Source organism: Leptinotarsa decemlineata, unplaced genomic scaffold (genome assembly GCF_025532065.1).
Source record: "Leptinotarsa decemlineata unplaced genomic scaffold, Ldec_3_MD MMD2_tig00001019_RagTag_RagTag, whole genome shotgun sequence".
In the NCBI taxonomy this organism is placed as follows: domain Eukaryota; kingdom Metazoa; phylum Arthropoda; class Insecta; order Coleoptera; family Chrysomelidae; genus Leptinotarsa; species Leptinotarsa decemlineata.
In genome coordinates this window covers 5,583,291-5,610,703 of record NW_027412557.1, presented here as the reverse complement: position 1 = coordinate 5,610,703, position 27,413 = coordinate 5,583,291, and the positions used below count along the sequence as shown (strand labels likewise).

The following is a 27,413-nucleotide window of genomic DNA, read 5'->3' as shown; positions in this document are numbered from 1 at the left end:
ACGAAAAGTTGCAATATTTTTTTATTAACCCAAAACTTCAGCTTTTTATCTTCAAAACTTACCGAATTCAATACAATCTTTGAACCCCTATTTTTTCTATTGGAGTGGAAATTCCTGATTCTCTTTCTTGATGCTTATTCATGCTATATAAAGAACCTACCTGCATATTTCAAGATTATAGGTTCAGTAGCTTCCGGTGTACGTTAATATAAGGGTGTCAGTCAATCAATAGGTACCCACTCATACAATACTAGCTGTTCCCCGCAGTTTTACCCGCGTTACAGTGGGAACCTACCCTATTTTTTATTCCAGGTCATGATCTATCTATATACCAACTTTAAGCTGTTTAGGCGTCAAAAAGTAATAAACGTAAATACATACAAATATTAGCAGGAGTAGGATTAGTAGGATCACCAATGTATTTCATTCTAAACCTTTCAGTTGTTTTTTGCTGATCCTATTTAATATTGTATAAGTGGGTACGTATGGATTAACTGACACTCTTATATTACCGCACAGCCGAGCTACCGAACCTAGAATCTTGGTATATACAGGTAGGTTCTTTGTATAGCGTAAATGAGCATCAAGGAAAGGAATCAGGAATTTCTATCCCCAAGGAGGAAAAATAGGGGTTTAAAAATTGTATTGAATTCCGTCAGTTTTGAAGTTGAAAATCTGAAGTTTTGAGTTAAAATATTGTAATTATTTGTTTAAAATGGTCTGTCACGAAACTTAATGTGACAAACAAAAATCTATGCGGGCGAAGCCGCGGGCAACAACTAGTAATGAATATGAGAGCTATTTCATTGTAAAACAACTGGCTCACGTAAAATACGTATTGTGAAACTTTAGATTCCTTATTTTTTTCTGTATTTAGACACGCCTCATTCGAAAAAAAAACACTTAGAATTGAATGATATAAAGTACGTTGTGTTCAACTTCTCTGAAAGTAAAGATTGAAAAAACGAGAAAAGTGTTTTGATGTTTTATTGCACAATAAATTACAAGGTTTAATGGCGAACACGTAGGGAATAAAATTACTCTATAGCAAGGTGTAACTTCTGTGCTGAATTATGTCCAGAGAAAGTATTGTGGAAAATTTTAACTCGGAACTCGCATAAAAATCCAGACAGACCTCAATTGTTAATGCAGTTTCCTTGCTGGACGGCTTCTATGTCTGGGGCTATGCGGCTTGTCTCGTACATTTTAAATGAAGAATTGAAGTTAAACGGGGTTAGGGTTTGAAATTGTCCGTAGGCTGAATAAATTGAGGTTAATTGTGAAATGGTTATACATGTAGGTACTATATGAAAATGAAAGTGCGATATATTTTATAGCCGAAAATGAAAGAAGAAAATGGGTTTATTGAAATAGCTATAAATAATCTCCTTTATCACTATAGAAGATTTCAATAAAATTTTACGTCCGGTAGGTGACTATCGTATGATATTTTATTTCATTATGTTTTCATGATATTTCAAGGATAAATTAAATAACAAATTTTATTTGGTGATTTAAAATAATGGTAGCAATTTCAGTTGAGCACAATATATAAAAAATCATGAACAAGAGTATCATATGAAATTTCCTAATGATTTTCTTTTACTGAAGTTGGTATTTCACAAGTGGAGACACGTGAATATTATTATTGGATATACCGTGTTAGGAATCACACGTTAAAAGGTAAGACCTCGTTGATCCTCAGCTCGCACAAGTTTCGACTTCTGAGGGTTGTCCTTCGTAGGGGTGCGACAGATGGTTAATGGAAAAGCATATTTTAAACATATATTTTATATTTTTTAATAGATATGAGGTCTAATAAAATGAAAATTACTAGTTTTAGTTGAGCAAAAAATATAAAAAAAATTATTACTAGAAGTCTATTCCATAGTTATCCAATATTCTCATCTTAATGAAGTTGATTGAAAACTTCAACTAACTTCAACAACCAAAAGTGCCTAAACTGTGTGAATAGATATAGGTCCATATGAAATAAAAATTCCAATTTTCAGTTAGGCTGTATAATTTCTGATTTTCATTTTTGAGTAAGAACTGGTCAAAAGTTGAAACTAAAACGTCAGTGCTTTCAAGAATAAAAGCAAATTACGTGATTTTCGATTTGTGTTGAAATCATCTATACTAAAATTTCATAATAGTAGGCACTAAATTCTCAGAAATATCATTGCATTAAAACGAAAACGTTGTTGTCAGGTTGTGATTCTATATATATTATCACATAGTTATATTAGTATCTATAATTGGTATAATTTTCTCAAGACACTGCAAAAGACAGATTAAGGCAGAAACGTCACAGTCATTTATGAGACTTCAGTGCCTACTATTTTGGAATTATATTAAAGTTGATTTCAACCAAAAATTCAAGTATGTTCAGCACGAACTCAATTCAGTTTCTGATATGTTTCTTTCAAACGAATTGATCTACTGAACAAAATGAAATAAGAATATTTTACATCTATAAAATATTTTCAAAAAATATTCAGAAAATATTTGAATTGTTACTCATTCAAAAACTATTCAAAACTTATAAAACCTATATTTTTGGAAATGAATCAGTCTAAAAAACAAGCTTATTCAATGTTCAATATTAATTGACTTAAAATTCTGAATAAAATGTTGAGCGAGGTCGTGAGCAATAAATTGCAACCTCACCCAAAGACGAGGTTTTCAGCTTAATCAGCGATCTCACAATTATATTCATTCAATATAGATACCTAAAACAGATTTACCAGTCTTTTCGATCTATACTCATATATCAACAATTAATTCCAAAGAGTTCTCGTGGAAATTTCCAATTGGATTTTTCGTCCACGAAATCATTTCAGTTTTAGCTGAAAGTACCTCCTGAATCGTACATTAATTGACAGTGCAAGACTTGGCAGATCATTTTCGAACAATTCTCGGGTGAGGCATTTGCTTCAACTTCGAAGATCCAGCAACATGTGCCACTGAAGTCTATGACGTATTCTTTCATATACGAATAACTTTTTAAACGTTAACATTTTTTCAAAATGAATCTATTTTTATTATTCCTTACATATAAGGTATGGATGTAATTTTTTTTCCAGTGGAACGGCCAATGATCAATGGCCAATTTTGGTTCATGATGATTGAAGAGGAGCAAAAGTGAAGAACTGCACGACCGGAAAATCAGCGATATTTTTATCTTCCATCATCTGGAGAATATAAAAATTGTTTTGGAGAACTCTGTAGAGGTGTAGAAATGGCATATCTGTCAAGTCTGCTTCCACAAAAAAGACTTTGTCTGACTTTGATTGTCTGTTTTTCCATATCGATTCCTTACAAGTGACCATCCATAAATCTCCTTCGAATAGTATCAATGCTGATGTTCCCAGAATTACATACATCAATATATATCGCTGACAGCTATAATCATCAATCAAACGATTTTTATATCTCCTTTGATCAAAAACAAAAAGTTAGTCTAAATATCCAATATAAGTTTGAACTTTCGAGAGGAAAAATTGCCTATTCTTAACATTACCCTGAACGATGTCAAACACGATTCGAAATGTTCTCGAACCAAAGAACCAAACAGAGATGAAATTATTTTTACTTTTAGGATTTTTGCGTTCAAGCAATTACAGTAGGTATGATATTATTATAAATGGACAACTTCGGTTGCTATTGTTGTTGCAAAGACCTTCCAATAGTCAATGGGTCCAGAACACTCTGTATTGCAGGATGTAAGTAGATACACTAGAATTGAAATGAAACCACTTCAAAGAATGTGCGAACCTTCAAAAAAAGGTGGATTTTTACTAGCGATAATTTTGTAATAAACAAGGTACTTTTGATGGTTTCGAGGATATTTGAAAAGCGTTTGAAATTTTTATATCCAATAAAAAATTACCATGCTTGGATGAGGTCAGATTTTTCAGTGTTCGTAACCAGTACTTACTGGTTACAAACCTGAAGAAGATATTTTGAAACACGTGTTGCAGTTTTGTAAACTGTTCAGTGAAAATCTTGCAATGGGGTGTTACTTGGAATGAGTAATGGGTCATTACCTCCACAGCAATAAATCAAATTAGATGAGTTGTAAGTAGGTATCTATTTGGGGAATGCAAAATATTCAGAAGTGGATGGAATTGAAAAAAATTGAGAGTGAAAGTGGAAAAAATCATACAATTATCTGTTGAATCAAGTGAATCGATTCAGCGTCATTGTGTGAGTTTTATAATTCTAAACAAGAGAACTTCGGTTGCTGAATAACAATTATTATTTTTCGCTCGGCTAATTCGTGATAAGATATCTCTGTTAAGAATAATTGGGTTTCAGTACAACGTCAGGAGTGGCGTCAGAGAAAGATTGAACACGTGCTTCGTGATAAGTAATTCAAGTTCATTAGGGGCCGTTCAAGTAGTACGTAAGCACTATAGGGGGGTCTTTGTTTTGCTTATTTTTGATGACATGGGGCGGGGGGTCTAGATGATAATAATGTCAGCAGGAGTCATTTAATTTTTATACATATGGCATCCCACATATTGTCTATGTTTGAAAAATGCATATAACAATAATTACGTAAGCATCGAAGAGTGGAGTTAGAGCTTTGCTTACTTTTGCTAACAAGGGTGATGGGGGGGGAGAGGGGTAAATAATTGAAATGAATATGTATACGAAATACTTGAATGGACCCTTACTTGAATACTGCTGAAGTGTTCGCTTGCTTCAGCCGGCACGTCAAATTGTGATAAGTATCACATTCTTGAAAACATAACGAATTGTTTATGTAAAATAATAGTAGAAAACGAAAAAACAAAAGTTGTTTTGATTCTCAAACTATTGACCGAACTATATTCTAATTTTTGATTCATTATTAACGTTGAAGAGAATTTGATTTTCACAACTCATAGCTTTCTCGTGTGTTCCTTTCATACTAATTTTTCTTTGGTTCCACTCTCTTTCATTGGTTAACAGCTATTTTTAGGCTGATGACCATATCGTACCCTGCCATCATATCATTAACATGGATTCTCAGGATTCTTCAATGAATGATAATATTTGTGGGAGTTCACGAAATAGTTAGAATATGGTATATATTACGGGTTGTTTCGGAAATCACCACACATAGAAGTAACCATATTTTATTCAAATGGGAGTATCATAATATAGAAATGGCTTCAATTATATGAAAATGTTACTCCGTATAATTACAAAAATTATAACAATAGAAAATGGGTTGACGGTTGGTAATAATAATAGGAGAAATCGTTGTCAATAGTCAAAGTCAGAAGGAGAATATTCAAGAAGATGGATTACGAACGAGTCCGTTATTGGATTAGAAATAATGGGTAGATCCATTACCTTTCGAAGAAAGAGTAATTCGATTCCAATATGAAAGTACATAGTTCTTATTAAACTAACACTCACCTTGAAAAAATACAATATTTGATAATTGTGACCTAGGAATTTTGTCTGATCAACAATGTTCACCCAAACATAGTTATTACGAATATTACTGGGGTTTTTTCCCAACACCAAATCGTTATTTTTAACACCTCGACACGTGTTTCGATCACCAAGTGATCATCTTCAAAGAGGAATATTTAAACTGAGTTTTGAGTTGAGTTTTAATCTTCCTCTTTGAAGATGATCACTTGGTGATCGAAACACGTGTCGAGGTGTTAAAAATAACGATTTGGTGTTGGGAAAAAACACCAAAGGTTCCAAACAGTGCATCATAAATAGTTATTACGGTTCATTTTAAACAAGAGTTCTGGAAAAATGTCTATGGCTATGAATGACTTAGTATTATCTTATCTACTGTGCACTGACTTTGTGGTAATGGGTTCAAATTACATGAAACAACAGAAATGACAAATTTAAATGCGACTGATTCTCAATTAGAAGCGAGTTGAATCAAGTATAAAATGTATCAAACAAGTTATTCGGTGAAGTAAGATACCAAGTGCAGTCGGAAATAGAATTACAAAAATGAAGTTTGTGTACATTAAAAACAAGTTGAACCATGTTTGGTGTGTACAAGATAAGGACGTCTCTCACTGGTATTTGGAAAAACATAAGACATCTGAAGAAGGTTACATATGAGACAAAGTCGTCAAGTGTTAAAGAAAACCGAACTTTGAAAGAGAGAAATGCTTCGAGATTTTATTTTGAAATATTTATTTACTTATATGTATGTATATCTCCTCGGTACAGTCTTGAAACGTATTGTGATTTCTGTTAGAGTATTGATAGTTTCTTTCCCGTTTGAAGCTTTGTTCGTGAGATTGAGCTGTTTCTAGTTAATATTTTTTCTCTTAGACGAAGTTGTCATACGTGCAGTCGAGCCGTATTGAAAGTAATCGAGTCTCGAGCACACTACTGTTAGGGTAGGAACATTCCTGCACTGATGAGAGTCAATACTCGACTGATCTTAGCGACGTCCTCCTGCTGAATGACAGAGAAACATCTTCATGACTAAGGTGTCTCCCATAAATGGACGTCGAATATAATTCAATATTCAGCGTGGTATTAGCAGGGGAAATAGTTGTTTTCTGGCAGGTACTTTGGGGGAGATGTTTGTTTCGAGATTTTATTTCGGAATATTTATTTTCCTATATGTATGTATCTCTCCTCCATACAGTTTTCAAAGGTATTTTTTAAAATTCGCTTACTTTTGGTGATATACGAAACAAAACGAAATTCTAATATTCAAATCACGAAAAAGGGTTTTAATAAAATTTCGAATGTTTCAGCGTAAAAGGCGTTGAAATGATAGTGAAGAAAATAATAGTCTGTTAATTTCATGATTTTAATGATTCATTATTATGGAGTGGAATATTATATTAAAAAAGATTGAATTGAAATCACTTTATTGAATATTCATAAAACTCCAGCTAGATAGATAGGACACGTCAGAAATTCATTAGGCAAACCACCTAAGCACTATTCGATACAAAAAAATCAATGAAGGTTTTGAAGAATGTTTGAATAAATGATTTTCATTTTCCAAAAACAGACAATAACTGACGAATATAAAATACTTCTCGACGTATCAGGTGTTATGTTTCCGAACGTTCTAAGATCTTCTAGTGAACACAGTTTATGCAATACTCCAGTGGAAAAATCGAGAGTATTGATATTCGGCGAAAGAGGGTGCCACGATCCTACTGAATGGGTGCCTATACATTTTCCTGGAAATTGACCCGATAAGAAATCTGTCTCAAACATGAGCACGCTGAACTTTGCATGCAGTAAGTTGTCCGAAGCTTTCATTTTGTCCGAAGCTTTCTTTAAATCGTTCTTAAATAAGTTTCTGTAATGCTTCGCAGCCTAATTCCTGAATACCGTCTAGTATTCGCACTAATTGGCAATAATTTTCGCACTGGGTTGTTTTTTTTGTAGTTGTTTGAAGGCATATGCAGTGTAAATGTTGATCACCATAGCATAAGACATACCATTTTAGCATATCAAATGAAAAAATCTGAAACAACAAGATGCAACAAGTTCAGAAAGCGTTTTCAGTGCTAATCCTTTTATTCTTATCCCAAAGAATCATGATTCTTCGAGAAGAAGTGAAATGAAGTGGTAATAAGAAAATAAAATTTTCATAGTCATATTTTATCTAATGGAGTAAGAACAAAGAAAAATGAAACTATAATCAGTAAATTCATTTCTGTTTTGTCATATTTTCGGAAGTGAGCAGAATACTTCCGTTCCTTTTACAACCTTCCGTTCCTTCTACAACATGCTGTCAACATTCGAATTACTCAATTTTGCTCTCATTGAACCATATCTTATGCCTTCCGAGATAATCATGATCGACATCCTTATCTTGAAACGCTGTATATTTTTTATTTTTATTCCTGAAAATAATTCAATGGAGAACACAACATCTGACAACGGATGTATATGGTTTGAGTGATTCACTCTTGAAAGAAACTGTAGACAGTTTAGTAGAACCGTTCACAGTTTTGATAAATAACTGTTTTATCCAGGGTATATTTCCAAATGCATTTAAAATATCAAAAATTTTACCTCTACACAAAAAAGATGATCTGTAAGAGCTTGACAATTACAGACCAATTTCTATTATCGTTATTTTTTGTAAGGTTTTTGAAATACTGCTAAAAGACAGACTTTCGAGATATTTGGAGAGATTTGAACTGTTGTCTTCAGCTCAATTCGGTTTCCGTAGAAAAAAATCTACAACAAAAGCCTTCCTAGAGATTTTAGAAAGCATAGTCGAGGGTTTGGAGAGACATGGTCATTCAGTACTTACCATGTGTGATCTCTCCAAAGCTTTTGATTGTGTTTCACACGAACTTTCAATAGAAAAACTTACATTCTATGGCATTAGAGGCACGCCGTTGAACCTGTTCAAGTCTTACTTAGAAGGTAGACAACAGTTTGTCCATCTTAACAACAGTTCTGATTCAGAACTGAAAATCATAAAACATGGAGTACCGCAAGGTTCTGTTCTTGGACCCCTGTTGTTTATCATCTACATTAATGACCTATGTTTTCACATGAGGACAAAATGTCAAATTGTCCTATTTGCGGATGATACCTCTTTCATCAGTTCAAACAGCAACATTTCACGTCTTCTTGATAATGCTGAAACCTTGATGACTAAAGCGGAAGCTTGGTTCTCTGCCAATAACCTTCGACTGAATAAAGGGAAGACACAAAACCTCATAATTTCCTGTAATAATCAGATCACGTTAGGTAAGAATTGTAAATTGCTTGGGGTTGTTTTAGATGATCGTTTAAACTGGACTCCTCATATAGATATATTGAGTAAGAGACTATCCAGTCTCTTATTTTTGCTTAGACAGCTCAGGTACTGCCTCAATTCGAGCATGTTAAAAAATGTTTATTTTGGATTATTTCATTCTGTGATCAGCTATGGTGCGATTCTGTGCGTTGATTCCTCAAAAATATTCAGGTTACAAAAACGCTATTAGCTGGGGCTAGGTATAGAGACCACTGTCAACCACTGTTCAAAACAATGAGGATTCTACCACTCCCTTGTGTGTATATATACCAAAATTTACTAGAAATCCATTCAGAAAGGCAGAATATACAAAAAGTTTCTGGCCTGCATCATTACACTTCCCGGGCTGCTACGGCTGATGATTTAGTATTGCCACGTTACAGGTTGTCCAAATCTGAGAAAAATTCATTATATTTTAAACTATATAATAAATTGCCCTGCGAATTTAGATCCATGAACGAGAAATTGTTCAAAATTAATGTGAAAAATTATCTTCTCGAACATTGTTTTTATTCTAGAAAACGAGTTTATTCAGACGAAAATTCAATTTTGACGTGTATTACCCAATTTATGTGATTGTGATATATTTTATATTGTATACCTGAAGGCTTTTAGATAATGTTATTATATATTCATTCAATATGATATATTAATTGTGATTGACTTGCTATAAACCATTTTATGTATGAGTTACATAGTTAAATAAATCTATCTATCTATCTATCTATCTATCATATAACATAATATATTTCTCCAAAGTTTACTCGAAACCAATGAAAATATCTCATCTACTTACTGTTTCCTGAGAATCATTCGAAGGAAAGCGTCCGGTCCCTTATTGATGAGTATCCCTAACGAGTCTTGTATTTGTTCATCGGCCGTTGCGATGTCCTCGAGAGGGGGTAGAGCGGTTGCACCCTCCTCGTCCTGCCAGAAACGGTACAGAAAACACTTGTCCTTGAACGGTTGCTCCTTGTTCACTACATGGAGAAAATCGATTTGTAAAGTTTCCTAACGATTTTTACTGTGAAACTTGTTATTCTCACGGCATACATTTCTTCATGCAATCAGACGATTTTTTCTGGATTGAGTACAATGTAGTGGAAAAATGGGATGATTTGCAAATGTTTCAGATGTATATTTTTTGTATATCACTAGTTTCAGAGGACCTCTCTACATGATATAATGACAGCAATAATTTCTCCACAGAAAGCAAATATTCAGGATGTTTCCCGTCGTTTCGAAGTATATGTTGATATTTCAATGTTAAACATTGATGAAAAAACAGCTATGAGCTAACATACAGTGTGTCAATTTTAAAACTTACAATGGACTATATCTCACGAACGAAAGCTGATATCAAAAAATACTTGAAACAGTTTCTAGGATAGTAAGGGGGAACTAAAGTGACATGAAAGAGAACTCACCCCCATCAACCCCATAGGACTCACCCACCAAAAATCAAAAAGTTTAAATTGCAAACCCCTACTTGTACAGGGTGAAGCAATAATTGTGAAACTTTGGCCTAAACGGAATATTTAATGAGGTTTTTGTTGAACTACAAATTCATTAAATATGTCAATTAAGTAAATGTTCAAAGTGGGTTCCCTTGTTTTGTAAACAATAACACAGCCCATTGTCAAAGTCTGCAAGAAATTTAATATCAGCCGGCTTACTATGACTTTTTTATTTGTAATGCTACCTCCCGGACTATTATTTTAAATGATAAGTGTCCGTCGATAGTTTTTTTGTTAAATAAAAACTTAATTTGCCGTTTTTGCAAAACAAGTTGGAAAGATCTGTTTCTGGGTTCTGTCTGAGTCAATAATTTTTGGTTTGTTTGAGACACTTAAATGTCATTAGTTTTCATCATTTGTACGATCTGTACTGTCATTCAGCTGTAGTTGTCACGATGGTTTACAGTATACTTGAGCGCGTGGAGATAATTTTCATATTTGCCTCCCAGAACCAGTGTTATTTAAAAACAGCTCAAATATTTCATGAAAGGCATCCGGACAAAAATGTAAGTCACGTGTATGTCCGCGATTTAGTTGAAAAGTTTAGAGAAACGGGATCAGTGCAAAATAAAAAAGGAATGCCCCAAGATTACTGAATGAAGCAACCCAAATTGAGGTCCTTGGAAATTTTGCAATGGAGCCTACTGCATCAATACCTCAAGTATCTGCAGTGACAGGATTTTCACATGCGTCGGTTAGAAAGGTGTTGAAATTACATAAGTTTTCACCCGTATAAAACACAAATTCTTCAATAACTAGGCGATGATGATCCAGACCGACGAATTGAATTTTGTGAACTCATGACTGAAAGAATTCGTGTTGAACCGAGAATGTTAAAAAATATTTGTTTCAGTGATGAATGTACTTTTATGCTGAATTGTAATGTAAATGAATAAAACTGTCGGTACTGGAGTGATGCGAACCCCCATCGATTCAGAGAAGGTCACACTCAATAACCTGAAAAACTGAATGTTTGGGCAGGAATATTAGGCGATGCCATAATTCGTCCCTTGTTCATACCAGGCAATTCAAGTGGCACATTTATCTCGATATGCTGGAAAACACCATCAAACCTTTAATTGTGCATGAATTAGAGAATCAAAGGGATGACCAAGGCAACCTAGCTGTAGACGAAGATTTGCTGCACTTCCAACAAGATAGAGCACCTCCTCACTATGCATCTCCAGATTGACACTGGTTGGATACTAATTATCCGAACAAATGGTTTGGAAGGTCCCATTGAGTGGCCACCGAGGTCACCAGACTTGGCGCCACCTGACTTTTTTCTGTGGAATCACTTCAAGTCAGTTGTTTATAAAACTCATCCAGCGTCACTTGAAGAATTGCGAGAAAGAATTACACAAGCATGTCGCGTCATTACTAGAACAACATTTGCCATTGTTTACAAAACAACGGAACCCACTTTGAACATTTACTCAATTGAATACATAGATTTGGAAAGCTGAATACACTTATTGAAAGAATGAATCGAATGGGTTTTTGTATTAAAATGTATAATTTATATATTTTGTATTAAAGTGTATAATTTTGTATTGAAGTGTATAACTTTAATACAAAAACCTCTTCGATTCATTCATTTACTCAATTGGCATTTTTAATAAATTTGCAGTTCAACAAAAACCTCAATATATATTCCATCTAAGCCAAAGTTTCACAATTATTGCTTCACCCTGTATAAATATTGCTTCACCCTGTACAATTATTATTTATACTATTGGATATCATTTTTTATAGTCTTTTCAATGATGTATCACAAGTAGAGGTTTGCAATTTAAACTTTTTCTGTTTTGGTGGGTAGGGCCTAGGGGGTTGATGAAGCTGAGTTCTCTTTCATGTTACTTTAGTTTCCCCTTACTATCCTAGAAACTGTTTCAAAAACTTTTCGATATCAGCTTTCGTTGGTGAGATATAGCACATTGTAAGTTTTAAAATTGACACACTGTAGACGACAATGTATGAAATAAATGCAACCAAAAACTGAAAATATATTGAATATTATGAGAGAGACAAGTCTTCAAAAAGTGAAAAATGAAGAATAGGTTGTTGAAGACATTTGATCGCAGACCAAGATATATGTATATCAGCATTGCATTCCATGGGTTTCGTGCCTTCCTTTCGTTGAGCAAATTCAAACGAGAGTTCGTTGTTTCAATGCTTCAAAATTTATTATTTTAACTCCTTTCATACAGGACAGATATCCTTGATTTTGATAGTAAGGAATACCTCTTACTCTTTTCTACTTCCTGTTTTTTTCATTACACCCAAAAACTTTATTCTTCAAACGAAGGAATACAACGGAGATAAAAATTTGAATACAAAGGTTGCCAAATTTTAAAATAACTAAAATTAAAGGTGGAATATTTATATCAAATTATACTTTCAGTGATGCAAACAAAGGCTTTGTGAATTGAACTAACGAAAGAACTGATACTAGTTTTGAGTATAAGTGAGGCCAAATAATAAGAAGCATCTACTTTTTGTATTTCTTGCTGATTATATCCCAAATCCATCTGATATATGTATACAGAAAAGACTGTTATATGAATACATACCACTTGAAATAGACCGGATGAGATCAGATTGTGAAAGGACATTCGTATCAAATATTCGTTGTGTAGGAGTCAAAGTGTTGTTCTTTTGAAAGCAAACAATGAAATACTATTTCTAAGAAACAGAAACCTGTATCTGTTGGAATAAACTGAAAAAAGAATGCAATCTTGCGTTGTCTCGGAAATGAAAAGAATTGAAATATCTCGAAACGAGGCAAACAGAAATAAACGTAATCCCATTATTCAACTGCGAAGAGACTTATCATAACTTCCATAACATTTTATTCCGGTCGAGATTTTCCGGGATTTCATGTGAGTCTAGGAAAGCCGTAAATATTGTTTCTCCGCTTACCATGCGAGATTACACCTTCTTCTAGAAGAGCCTGCCACATACCGGCCGCTTGAGCCCTTGTGTGTATGCTCGGTGACAAATTCAGCAGCCAATCCACCAATTCGGTCCCTGGGGCACAGCGGCGAACTAGGCGTCCGGAGACTTTTCGGTCTTTTAGACACGTATTTTGAGCTGAAAAGAAGTAGGGAAAATTAGCAGGGAATTCAAGAAAACACTTGGTTATTTCATTATACGGAAACACGTTATTGATTATTGTAAAAGTAAAATTGAAATTTGGACCAAATCAACTGAGCAAATAAAAATAACCGTTTATATTAATGAAATGCACAATGATACAGTCAAATTGGCATGAGAAAAAATCTGAAAACTCGGTCTACGGAAAACACTTTTTCTATACACGACCTAAAATACTGTCGATCGATGTTCGTTTCTCTAACCGAATTCATCAAGAGATGACTAACATATTGATCATTTCATGATGATGCTAACTCGGGTAAAGAAGCTGGCGTGAGAAAAGTTTTTTCCATACATTCATTTGTTGTCAGACGTTTGTACATCTTCATACATGATGTTTATTAGGGGTCTGATTGTGAAGTTTGCTAATAAAATAGCCTATTTCCTTTTCAGGTAGTGAAATTTCGAAACTATCTTCACTTTTACGTTCATGCCTCTTGTATGTAAAACTATGAGTTTTACACAAATGGAAATAATAACGAATTAAGTGAAATTTAAATTATCTAAAAGAACAACTCGTTCAGGACTGTCTCAGTTTACCTACACTGTAGGTTAATACCACGAAGGACGCTGGATCATGTCTGACAGGTATCAGTATAGGATTCTTCAATCAAGTTCAACTTCATGTTGATGATAGACACTACCTTGCACTGACGAGTGACAAAACAGCCCGAAACCGGTCTGCAAATGTATTGCAATAGTGGAAAATCGATTCCGGCAGTTGTATTGCCAACAGTATATACAGGAATAACTCCAGTAAAGAATCCGGCACTGACACCTGTCGGATATAATCCAACGTCCTTCAGGCTATTATCCAGGAGAGTAATTGTTTTCTGATAGGTGTCAGTCCATTACCCTACAATATAGGTAAGTTGAGACTGGCCTGAAATAATTGTTCTTTTAGATAATTTGATTTACAGCTAGTCTCCAAGTATGTACATAAAACTTGCTACGATGTGAAACGAGAAAGATATTTTTAGAATCCTACCTATTCAAAAATTATTTTTTTACAGAAAATTGTCATTTTTGTCTGAATATTGTGAATCTAATATGTGAATTTACTATTTCATTTATTGCATTACCTATTTTAATGTCATAATTTCCTTAAATGTGTTATAAATGATTTGCTAATTTCTTGTATGAACATCATGTAATTTCTCACACACATGGTTAAATACTTCTTGTAAGTACAAGATGCTCGCGATTCTACGTCTACGTCCATTCTCTTTTGTCTAGTAATTAGTGAACCTTTTGTACCTAATTTCAATATTTGAACAAATGTACGTTTCATTATCATCACCATCATTATTATTTCTTTCCGAAGATAGCGACGATCAGGCCTTGTCCTCGACGATACATTTGGAATGGCCTGCCAGCATATCAAAGAATGACTGCTTCCTGCACCGTGGGGTGCGTGAACACTGGGTCCGAGAATCATGTAAACTAAGCAGGCGTAATACGTCAAGAATCACAGCCTTCTGCAAAGATTTCTGCTTTAGTGTGGAACCAGCATGTTCTTGTGAAATTACATTATAATAATAATGATAATATTACTTATTGTTGATAACCATATTCTACTGTAATCTATCTTGGGAGGTACCAATTACCAGTGTCTGTAAGAAAATCAACCAGTGTTTCTATCTATTGACTATTTTGAAATCTATGCTAGATAGGGATAGGGGAATGTCTATTATTCATATGCTTACTCTGCGATTTCTTATATTACCATAGTATGGGGCAAGGGCGTGATACTTAAAGGGTATTTGTATTACAAAAACAAATATTACGATTTATTTTTGTCCTACCTTTTTAAACCTCATGTCGTGATGTATACAGAAACCAAAAAATTCTCTCTGTTACTCTGAGCCATATTTACCGAAATAGAAATAAACTACCATAAAATTCTAATATTCACAACCATAACACAAGGCATAAAAACGACTTGTTGCAAAAACATCGAACCTCACTTTCTACAAAAAGTCACCTCTGGTGACTGAAGCGTCTTACTTCAATAGGCTTCCTGATAATATAAAAAATAGTAACACGTACGGAATATTTAGAAGTAGTTCAAAGAAAATTCCAATAAATCATTGTTTTTATACCTTAGGGAAATTTGATGTCTTTCTTCCTAGCAGTATTAACTGAGTTCATAGTGTTTATTGTGCTTTATGTTTTTTATATTTATATCAAGATTTCTTGTATACTTGTTTTTATGTGTCATTAAGTAATATTAGCGTTCCATCCTCATCAATGTAGTGTGTCCATGTAAGCGTGGACATACTAAAATAATGTACTTCTTCGATTGACGACTTGTTTATTTTGTGGAAATTCATGTTCACTGAGGATACACTACAAAAACACACTTTTGTCTATTTTCCACTATATTTCTTTATTATTGACCGGTTTCGGCTATTACACCATTTGAAAATGGTTTCGGCTATTACACCATTTGTTGACCGGTTTCGGCTATTACACCATTTTCAAATGGTGTAATAGCCGAAACCGGTCAACAATGAAGAAATATAGTGGAAAATAGACAAAAGTGTGTTTTTGTAGTGTATCCTCAGTGAAAAAATCTAAAAATGAATATGCCAAAAGACCAATAAACTTTTTCAATGATGATTTGCGCCAAATAAGAAATACATTGAACACACTTCAAACAGTCAGCATTTTTTCAAAAAATTGTAAAGATAAAGCTATTTTCGTAGAATACAAACGAAGATATCGGAGTGAAAAAGATTTGGCCAAAAGAAACTTCTACGACCATTTCATTTCATTCGAATGTCAAATAACAAAGTCAAAGATACGTGGAGTCTGATCAATTTTGAATGAAACACTTCAAATATGGTCAATGAAAATAATAAAAATACTACTACTATCAATCCAAATGAACTTAATATATTTTTTTTTTCAAATAGAGCCGAAAATATGAATGAATCTCTTCCAGAATTTAATACCAGTACAATAGACTATTTAAGTAGTTTTTCCAAACCGTGTGATACTTTTCATGCTTCATGAAGATTTAGTGGATGAAAGTCATAAACTTGAAAACATATACTGGTAAATGTCATCATTTAACAGTCGATTTCTCGAAAAAACTATAAACATTGCTGTAGAACCTCTATAACAGTTCTCATAAATGGCTGTGTCAGTGAAGGACACTCTTCGAATGTATTAAAAATCAGCAAGGTAATCCATCCATAAAAAATTCCCCTGATAATTACCGACCTATTTCAATTATACTTTTTTTGGGAAAAAACATTAAAATTATCGTTAAAGTGCGCCTAATAATATTTCTGAATAAACACAATATCACATCCAACAGGTGATTAGAAACGTGGAACATAGAGACCATACGGTTCTAACATTGTGGGATCTGGGCAAAGCTTTTGACTGTGTAAACCATCATTTACTACTAGAGAAACTTGGATTTCATGGTATCAGAGGATCAGCTTTGAAATCCTTCCAGTCGTATCTCTCATCTAGAAAGCAGGCAGTGTACGTGAATGGTAATTTATCAGATGAATGGTCTATGAATAATGGAATATCTCAGGGATCCATCTTGGGTTCACTCTTTTTTGTAATCTACATAAATGATATATTCTGATACCTTTTACCCAGTATAACAATATTCTGATATCTCGAATTTACTTGTAGATGCCAAAAAAACCAAAAACAAAGCAGAATACTGCTTTATATCCAACAAACTGAAACTTAACAAGGAAAAACTCAAAAAATAACTATCTTTCAATACCAGGGTGACAATCAAAGCTCAAGTTAAATTATTAGGTATAACTAGATGAGACCCTTCTGTAATAAACTCTCGACATAGTTGTCTCTACTTCGCCAGTTGAAAAAAGCATTGAGCCATAAAACATGTCTGATTTCGTATCATCCCCTTTTTCACTGTCACCTTTCATATGGGATACTCCTTTGGGGTAGATTTACTTACGCGATCAGAGCTTTTCGCATGCAGAAAAAAACCATCAGAATTATAGCTGGAGCTGCATTCGACGCACACACTCAAGCATTTTTTAGAAAATTGGGAATGATGTATTTGTTGTTGATTTTCTACTCACTCTTATAAATTATAAAAACAAAATACTACTCAGATCATCTTAATTATGACACTAGAAATGCGGAATAACTTAGACAGACGAGATTTAGACTTGAAATGTCATTACAAAATTCTCTGGACGTTAAATTATTTAACAAACTTCCATATAATGTAACTGAATTGAACATTGGATTGAACATATTCAGAATGAATAGCCTTATTTTTTACATTACTATTTAAATATTCAAGAATATTTTTTTATAATTCGATTCTTTATTTGTTAACTATTTTGTGAATCATTTTCAAAATTTATATTTAATGGTGCTTTCATATTGTTCTCTCTATTTGCACACTAATTTGTACCAACTGTCTATGACTAGTCACAGATGTATATTCATAACGTGATCTATTTTTGTCAATGTAAATGTTATTTCAACCTGTAAACTAGTACTTTAGGAGTAATTTTTTGTATAGTAATTGTGTGTGTTTTACACCTCACCAGAAACGTCCAATCCATTGTATAATAGGGAAACGGATTTAATAATATTTGATTTGATTTAATTAACATCATTATTATCTACATATTTCTTTACATTGATCTAATTCATTGTCATTATTCAAATGATATTACTCACAAAGGAGCAGGGTCCTCAATGCCCATCCTATTCGACCTATAACGGCACTTGGAGCATCTGTGATGGGTTCCGCGGGATTCGGCTGATCTGGCGATATTGACCTCCTCGGTGGTGGCGATACTGATTGCATTCCACTTTTCGCATTCATTATCCCTGCTCCGAATCCTGAAATGGAAAGAAATCGTTGGTTTTTTGTTATTGACATTATTGCGTATTCAAGTAACATGTATTTCCCCGTACAATAACTTCATCAGGTATGTTTACACGTTTATACAGTGTGAAGACGCCTGAGGAACCTATTGTATAGTGAAATATAGGTACCACGGTTTGAGAAACCGCAAGCTCATAAAATTTTTGTTTTGAATATCCTTACAAATGAAAATCCATGATTGTAAACTTGTTTATTGTAAAATTTTCACTGGACAGTTCCCACAGCAAATTTTTTTGCAAAACTACAAAAATGCTTTTTGCAATTCGAACTCAATAATTTTCAAAATTAAGTACTTTAAATCATTCAAACTTCTAGACTATATTGCAAATATATTAAACCGTTATGACCCGCTTGATTTCCATAGTGGGATTTTTTATAAAAAATAGAAACGAATGTATTTTTAATAACTTCAGGGAAGGTTGTACAAGTTTTCCCAGAAAATTGCCCACTTTTGGTTATTTCACTATGAACTTTTTTCAATTTCATGAATGGACTTTTCCGCTACTTGATGAAAATCATTACTACTATCCATGATAATCAGTAGCTTTTTTGATAGCAGGGAGCGCCTGGAAATGAAAAATGTTTGTGAAAATTTTTTGTTTGTATTGTGTTTATAGACCCTATAAGTCCTATAAGTCCACCATTTGAAATTGGTTTTATATATTGGTTCAAAAATTGACACTTTCACTCGCAAATAGTTCGAATATTATTGACTTTCTGAAAAATACTTTATCGAACATAAGTTGCTTGGAATCAGTCGATCTGCCTATTCTGAAAATTATTTTCAATACAACGTTTGTCACCTCTCAGTTAGTAAAAGTAATGTAACGAATTAAAGAATTAACTGTCTCAAACAAATTTATTTTTAACAATATTTCACTATCACAACTGATTTATATTCAACACTTAGCAACTAACGCTCAATTTATCTTCACGGTCAGAATTCTTTCTTTGAACGCACGATTCACTTTCTAGATACAGACTCCCTCTGTGAGTGAGGACCCGACCTTTTATATTGGTAACGAACGTTCTAGATACCTCTAGCGGTTTCGGTACTCATCTATTCTTTTCGTAGCGATTCGTCGATCGCATTCCTTTCGCGGTGAGTCATATGTTTGGTGTCTGAGATAACGGTCAGGGCCGTCTTCAGATTCATTACAGTAACCCCCACGATGAAAGCATCCTTGAAGTGAATAGTAAGTCGAATCGTAATTCATATTTTTGTGTCAAATCAATACATCCGAATATTTCGGTCCGGTAATTCTTAATATCATCAGTACTTTTAGCATATCATTCAATTTTTTTGTTGCAAATTCATGAAAGAACTATTTTTGACTATGGAAGTCCGAACCTGTATTCGAACATTCACAAAGAAAATTGTCAACCGCTTTCAAACAACGATTGTTATAGTCTGATTGACAATGACATATGTAATTATGTAACCAAAACGTAGACCCAATATAATTGTCTGTTTGAGTAAATTCGGAAGTTTTTTATAAAGATGGAGAAGTGGAAAGTGATATCTGCTGAAAATATAACCCTTCCTGGTTTTTTAGAACTATTTCGTTTCGGAAATATGAATTTTATAAGTTACTTCTGCAATACGCTGTATAATCATAGTGATTGAGTCCACCAGTTTTGAGCCATTGAAGCATTTTAATTCAATATTGCATTTTCAGGTCATATACATCATTTATTCATTCCAGCGGTTTCAACTACTTGAGACTAGTGGACATGACTATAAGGATAAACTGTATCACATCTGTTACTAACGTGTTTAAAAAATCACACTCGAAGTTTTCAATCGAACCTGGTATATTTCAACCGGAATTCCATATATTAATCCATATTCAAAATTCCTCACAAGAGCAAGACAAAGTGAGTTTTGGTCCCGTGAAACCATTTAGATTGTTTTACGATGAAATCAAGAGCTTTGTGGTCCAAGATTTCATGGGGAGGCGAATGTCGGTTTGCAATCAAAAATAAAACTATTGCAATATATTTAAATTGAGAAATGCACGTTGGGTTATTCAGTTTCCCATCATTCCAAAAAAAAAATTGGAAACTTTCAATGAAAGAAAGAAAAAAGAAAGGAAAAGAAAGGAAGGAAAAACTACAATGTAAACTCCTAATAAAAATATGTAGATCATACATGAAAATATCTTTAAGATATGAACCGTCAGATATGAACCGTTCCGAAATAATCACTTTCACACGAACATTGAATAAAAAGAAACGAAGTCTTTCGAAACAACTACTTTCATATACAAAATCAAAAAAGAGATACATCTCAATATTTCAGGTATTTCACATTAAATGTATGTCTCTCGTATAAATACACAACATAAATTCAATGAATCTCCCACTGATTGTATCGAAATTGAAACATTCAACTATCAAATTGTCAAAAAAAAATTGCAGACCTCAAAAATACAATTCATCTTCATCCAAATCTTGATGATGCTTATGAACAGTTCTGTATCTATATCTGTAGAGTAAGGAGGGTGAGTGTAAGCCCACGCACTTAGGCTACATGTGACCCATTGTACATCCTCCCGAGGAGTTGTCCTCCTAGGTCATTGTCCATCCTGTCCTTTCCAGGAAGGTGGACAGGTCGCTGGGAGATATCTCCTTTATAACGGCAGGTGTAGTCCAAGACTCGCCGAACACACACTCTCTTATTGACGATAACTCCGGGCACTCGCACAGGACATGCCTGACAGTCTCATCTTCCTGTTCACACATCCTGCATAGAGGTCTGTCCACTAGCCCCATATTACGGAGGTGTTTCCTTAGTTGACAGTGGCCAGTCAGATCTCCTATTGTAAGGCATAGATTTTTATTGGTCATCGCCAGATATTTGTTCGGTGCTAGCTTCCCAGGGTCACCCAAGGTGATCCTGGCAAGATTACATTCTTTGATTCCATCCCATCTCTTTAAGGATTGAGCATGGGTGTAACATTTGACTAGTTCCGCAATTGTCGAAGTCATCAGGCCGTGGGTGCCACTGGGTCCTAAAATTCTCAGTCCAGCCGCTTCCTTGGCTAAAAAGTCGGCAATGCGATTACCTTTACCCCTGTCGGGCCCTTTAACCCACCTCAGGATAATGTACTAGCCCTGAGGTAACACGAGGTCTGTTCAAGGCTTATAGTGCTTGTCTGCTATCAGTGCAGATTGTTATGTTTTTGCCAGAAATTCCTTTCTTAGTTATTTATTTTGTGGCGATTGAGATACCAGCCAGTTCTGTTTGCCTATGAACAGTTAGAGAGACTTTTCATTTATGTTCTTCGTTACAAAAATACATCCGCAAGAAAAATTCAAAGTCATGGTTTGATAATCACTTGGCAATATTGATTTTCAAGACTGTAATATATACTTCGATGAAAAAAACAATCCCCGACTTTTCAGAAAAATATAACTTTTTGAATAAATTAGTTAAAAAAACTGTTCGAGATGAAAAATATAAATATCACCAGGAGCAATTCAGCAACTCAACCCTAAAATTAATGCGAAAAAGTATAAATTCTTCACTGAATAATTAAACAACAAAGAGTGAAAAAATAAAATCTGAACGGCATAAATATTAATGATCCGTTAAAAATCTGTGAAGCAGTAAATCATCATTTCGTTACAATGGGTAATAGACTATCAAATACTACCCTTAGTACAAGAAAAAACATTTCTAATGACTTTTCAATTGTTTTTCGAACCTATTTGTTTATCTGAAATAGAGGATATTATTGATCAACTCAATCCTAACAAAGCAAGTGGATTTGACATAATCTTGGTGAGAATCGTAAAAGCAGTCACAACTGAAGTATCGCAAATTTTATTTTATATTATTTCCAAATCAATCGAAAGTGGAATAGTTCCAAGAAAATAAAAATTGCAACGGTTTCGCCCATAGATAAAAATGGAAAAAGAAACGATTTGAACAATTGTCGACAAATTTCTGTGCCTCCAGTTTTTGACAAAATCTTAGAGAAACTGATACATACGAAGCTTTAGAATTATCTTGAAAACAATGACCTTCCATATAAAGGTCAATACGGTTTTCGCAGATTTAGCGACTCACAGACAGCGGTAATGGATGTAGCGTCGCAAATTCAAATAGAAATTGATGAAAATAAGAAATGTTGTCTTTTGTTCTTGACTTTTGCAAATCTTTTGATAAAGTTGACCATAATATATTGTTGAAAAAAATATTCAGTATTGGAATAAGAGTTAATTTTGTCAAGTGGTTTCAAAATAATTTGTAAAATAGAAGGCAATATGTTTATATAGGTAGTCTTCAAAATCGAACTTGTGTTGTTCCTCAAGGATCCATCCTTGGTCCTGTTTTTTCCTCATTTATATCAATTCTCTAACCAATTTGAAATTAAATGGTGTAATCAAATTATCTGCTGATGATAATACATAATTTTATTAAATACACAAGAACAACAAAATCTTCAGGTTTATACATTGATGAGAAACTATTATCGAACATACAGAAAAAATTAGAAAGAAAGTACCTTCTCTCATTGGAATTTCTTACAAGATTAGAAACTTTATGCCTATAAAATTTTTGAAACATATATATTTTAGACTCATTTATTCACATTTATGAATTACCATATTCAGAAACAACATTGAACTCATATAGACATTTATTCACATTTATGAATTACCATATTCAGAACCAATATTGAACTCATATATAGACATGCCGAAAAACAATAGGAAACAAAAAATGGGTAAGATGCTCATTTGTACATATCGTATTAGGACGGATTTTCAGGGCCGGTTTTCTTATCATTCACTGATTCCGAAAATACAGTAGAATCAAAACAGTATCTATGCTTTGCCTTTTTCTCGTCATATACACTTTCACATACTGTGTTTTGGCATGATGTATTCGTGATATAATCTAGTTGAATGCTTGCATATATATTGGTTAGTCTGAAATGTGTATTGTATGAAATATGTATGGAAACCCTGATTTTGATGAAGTGTGACTAAACTTATAAACAGGCTGATTTTTTAGCTGATTCCATTATTGCTATATCAAAAATGTTAACACCTAAAATGTCAGTCAAATTGGACTATGGACTATGTCGGCGAACTGAAATAATCTCTTTTCAGGTCGAGGAAATTAGTGGTTGTTTTTGAAATATTCGCCAAAAACTAGATTGTCGAATTTCGTTTTTTGACTCTACCGCCTCCATTTCGAATGATATGAAAAATGCAGTGGAACTTTCAATGCTGTTTCATATTTGTTATAATCCAATTCACAATGCGACGTTTCATTCATTAGATTTCATGATCGACTTTATTTTTTTATACGCACCTCTACTATTTTCATTGATTTTTGTAGCCACTATAATAAAAAATTCAGATATGTACTACAATACATGTATTTCCCGAAGTTTTCTCATCACTATTTGGTTATACAATTCCCGGTCAGAATTACCTCAAAAAAGTAGGGACCAATACTTTTTATGTCTAGAACACAAAGCTATATATGAACTCCATATATCGGAAGCACATGTAATATACAAAATAACAAACAGAAAAAAATCAATATGAAAATACTCCTAACCATCTACGTTGTTTACGATATCACATTAAATGTTCAAATTGCCAACCATCGTTCCTTAAACACATATCCGCGCTTGCAATAGAATTTTTATGGCAATTTTCCAGCCTTTTTAGAGTTATGCACATGCTCTGCAAATAGTTCTGCAATGTGGCCGAGCCTCATCATGTTGGAAATACTGATATTTCCACAGAATATTCAAAATCAAATCTCCCAACAACTCAAGTAGGATATCTAATGAGAATTCCAAATATGATTTCCCCGTCAAAGATGTCTGAAAAAAGTAAGGACTCATAATCTTGGTTTCTAGCACACCAAGCCAGACATTGACTCTAAATCTATCTTGGAAATTTGTAGCTCTATGTAGGAAGGAATTTTCTTAGCGCCAATGATAGTGAATATTTTTGTTGAACCATCCATTGTTCGTGAATCTACTCTAATCACACCATAACATTTCATCACGATTTTGTCTGAGTAGTCACCTACAAAATATTTTTTTACTATCGTAGTTCATTAAACTCAAAATTCATTTCTTCCCAAATATTTTTTGACTGATGTAGTAAAATAATTCTTTGATGTGCATTCTCTCTCAACGATACATTTTTATTCCCTACTAGCACATGTTGCTGTATCGCTGCTGTTCCAATGTTTTTTGACAAAATCAGAATCAACGAACTTAGGCGTGCGCAGCGTTATAGAACAGTGCTTTCAAAAAATTGTTCTACAGCGCCATCTAGTGGCGAGTTACAGAAAAATGGATAGCCTAAAAATCTTCTTTATGAAAAATTACTTATACATGTCAAGTTTCATCACGCTCGATTGATTAGATTTATTGGTACCTCATAAATCCAGAATCGAATAAAAATAACTTTTCACATATAGTCAGTGAGCATACTTGAAGACTGGCTGTTCAGGCCAGTCCCAACTCCCTTCACTGTAGGTTGATGAACTGACACCTATCAGAAAACAACTACACAAAGGGCACCTGAACTAGAAGGAGTTAAACTTGATGCAATAGAAGTAGATTCTTCAAATAGTACCAGGAAGATTGTACTGCAGCTGGAAGTCAGCCCAAAAACCTTATGGGTAGTTCACATACAGCGGGTCGAAGCTCTACTGCCTCCGGAGTTTCCACCCGAAATTTTTGTTTTGCAGGTGATTGATTCATAAGATGGCACACGATAGTAACTTTTATTCAAATATTTCATTTACGAACGAAGTGAATTTTTCACGAGATGCTATTATGAACTTTCGCAGTGACCATTTTCAGGCCGGCGAAAATCCCCACGTTATTAGAGAAAGTCATTTTCAGCAACAATTTTCGCTGAAAGTTTGGGTAAGAATGATTGGAGATGACCTAATAGGCCCATTTTCTCTACCAGTTGGATCAAACCATTTTGTTAGAAGAAGTGCCGGTACTTGTGAAAGGCAACATCTGGTTTATGCACAACAGGACTTCAGCTCAGTGTTCTTGCTCGTCAGTATCTCGACATTACCTACCCTAATCGCTGGATTGGACGTGCATGACATCAAAATTGGCCAGCTCGTAGTCCTGATATGAATCCTCTAAATTTCTATTTATGGAGTCATCTGAAGGTTCTCGTTTATGAAACTCCTATACTAGATGTGAATGATTTGAGGAATCGAATAATTGACAATGGCAATTCGAGTTTTTCATGCCAAAAAAATAGTATGTGAGAATTGATAATTCGACAAACATGGAAGAAAAAGGCAAGAAGAATGAGAAGAATTGTTTGTGCTTCATCTTTGGAATTAGTGAAGGATGAAAAGACCGACTCTGAAGATGCATGCAAACAGCATATACAGCTGCTGGACTGAGATTCATGGCCGATGAGCTTGGTTTTTATATATCAACAATAACTAGAAAGGTGTTTTAATATCCATTCATTGTTTACCCCTTAATCCATACTACGTAAAATTGCAAACAAAAGTTTCTATTCCTTTTTTCCTAATACTTTCTTTGTCATACACCGACCTGAACTTTACGCAGATACGATTTCTCCCATCGCACCGACCACGACCCAGCCCCGTAGCTGTAGAAATGTGCATGTAATTTTTGTTCTTTCTGTCAGATACTATTTTTTGCCGTGGAGAAGCCGATTCATCCTAACAACTAACCGAAATAAATACATTATACATCCTGCAAATGTTTCAATAATACTGTTTTATATTAATAAATATACATCTATTTTCCTACACGACTTTATTCGCGTGACCCATCGTACGTGACCTTATTTCGTCGGCGCTCTTTTCCTTTGCCGACGTCCTTTTGATACGAATTGTGTGCGACATTTTTTTGCGACCAATTGTTGACGACCCTCTTCCAGGGAACCACAGTTTGTCAGACGTGGTATTAACGTTATCGTAATATTATAAAAAGGCAATACAAGTACATCCAAAAGCATAACATACAGCTTTGGGAAATTTGCTTTCCAAAAATTGTATCAATTTTATGAAAATTACTTAGTTATAGAAATGAAGTGATCAAAAATCTATCGATATCTGCCGTTAATATAAATTATTTGGACTGAAGAATCGAAATTTTCGAGAGAAGGAATTTTCAGTAGAGAAAATTGTCATTATTGATCCAGCGAAAAATCCTCTCGTCACAAAAAAGCTGGATTTCAAAAAAATAGTTTTAATGTCTTCTGCATGTTAATGGACAACAAATAAAGGTACGCGATATACGAGGAATCATTAACATCCAGAAGCTACCTGAATATTTTGGAGAATACTGTAGAGCAGGGATTCCCAACCGGTGGTACGCGTACCATCAGTGGTACGCGGAACGTTTCAGGTGGTACGCATGAGTGATGTGAGCAACATGCTGTTAATAGCAAACATGACTCAGCTCACGGGTCGCTAGAAAAACGAAATACACATAACCCAATGAACGACCTGACATCTTTTTTCTATTACATTTGAATTTATAATTCCTAGGTAATAAAACAATAAAACACTTTAGGAATTTCACCTAGGAATTCTCAGATAGTATAATTGGTAAACAAAGGGTGTTTCATTTTTTACCTGTGAGTTTTTAAAGGGATTGTCTTTTACTTTCATTTGTTATTACAGGTTAGTTGTGCGTGATGTAATTATTAATTCTGATTTCGTATAAGGAAACTGAACTATGAAACTATTTCTGACGTCCTCTTCTACTTCAAAGGATTGTGCTAAAAAACCTAAATTATCGGCCAATCGTAATTATGATGAAAACTAATTACAGTACGGTTTTATAGTGAAGCCAGGGACTGAAACCAGTGACATTCCTATTCCTCAATGTGTTCTATGTCTTGAAACACTTCCGAACCAATCCATAAAGCCTTCTTTACTGATGCAACACCAAAATACTAAGCACCTTGATTTGATTGGTAAGCCCATTGAAGTTTTTAAAAGAAAATCTAATTGTTAAAGAAAGAAACCCAATGTTTGACTAAGTTTCTCAATACTGATACTAACTTGATAAAGGCGGCATAC

General features: G+C 34.0%; 1 protein-coding gene across 5 annotated transcripts in view; it reads right to left on the bottom strand.

Annotated features, from left to right (window-relative positions):
* Window positions 1-27,413, bottom strand: part of Epac (Exchange protein directly activated by cAMP) — a 757,111-nt gene that overhangs the window by 141,212 nt on the left and 588,486 nt on the right. For all 5 annotated transcript variants that reach the window (XM_074175396.1, XM_074175398.1, XM_074175397.1 and 2 more), the window contains 3 exons: window positions 18,127-18,291; window positions 13,201-13,371; window positions 9,558-9,741 (listed from right to left, as the gene is read on the bottom strand). In XM_074175396.1, the coding sequence (XP_074031497.1) occupies window positions 9,558-9,741; window positions 13,201-13,371; window positions 18,127-18,291 (520 nt within the window). The remainder of the gene's footprint in view (window positions 1-9,557; window positions 9,742-13,200; window positions 13,372-18,126; window positions 18,292-27,413) is intronic.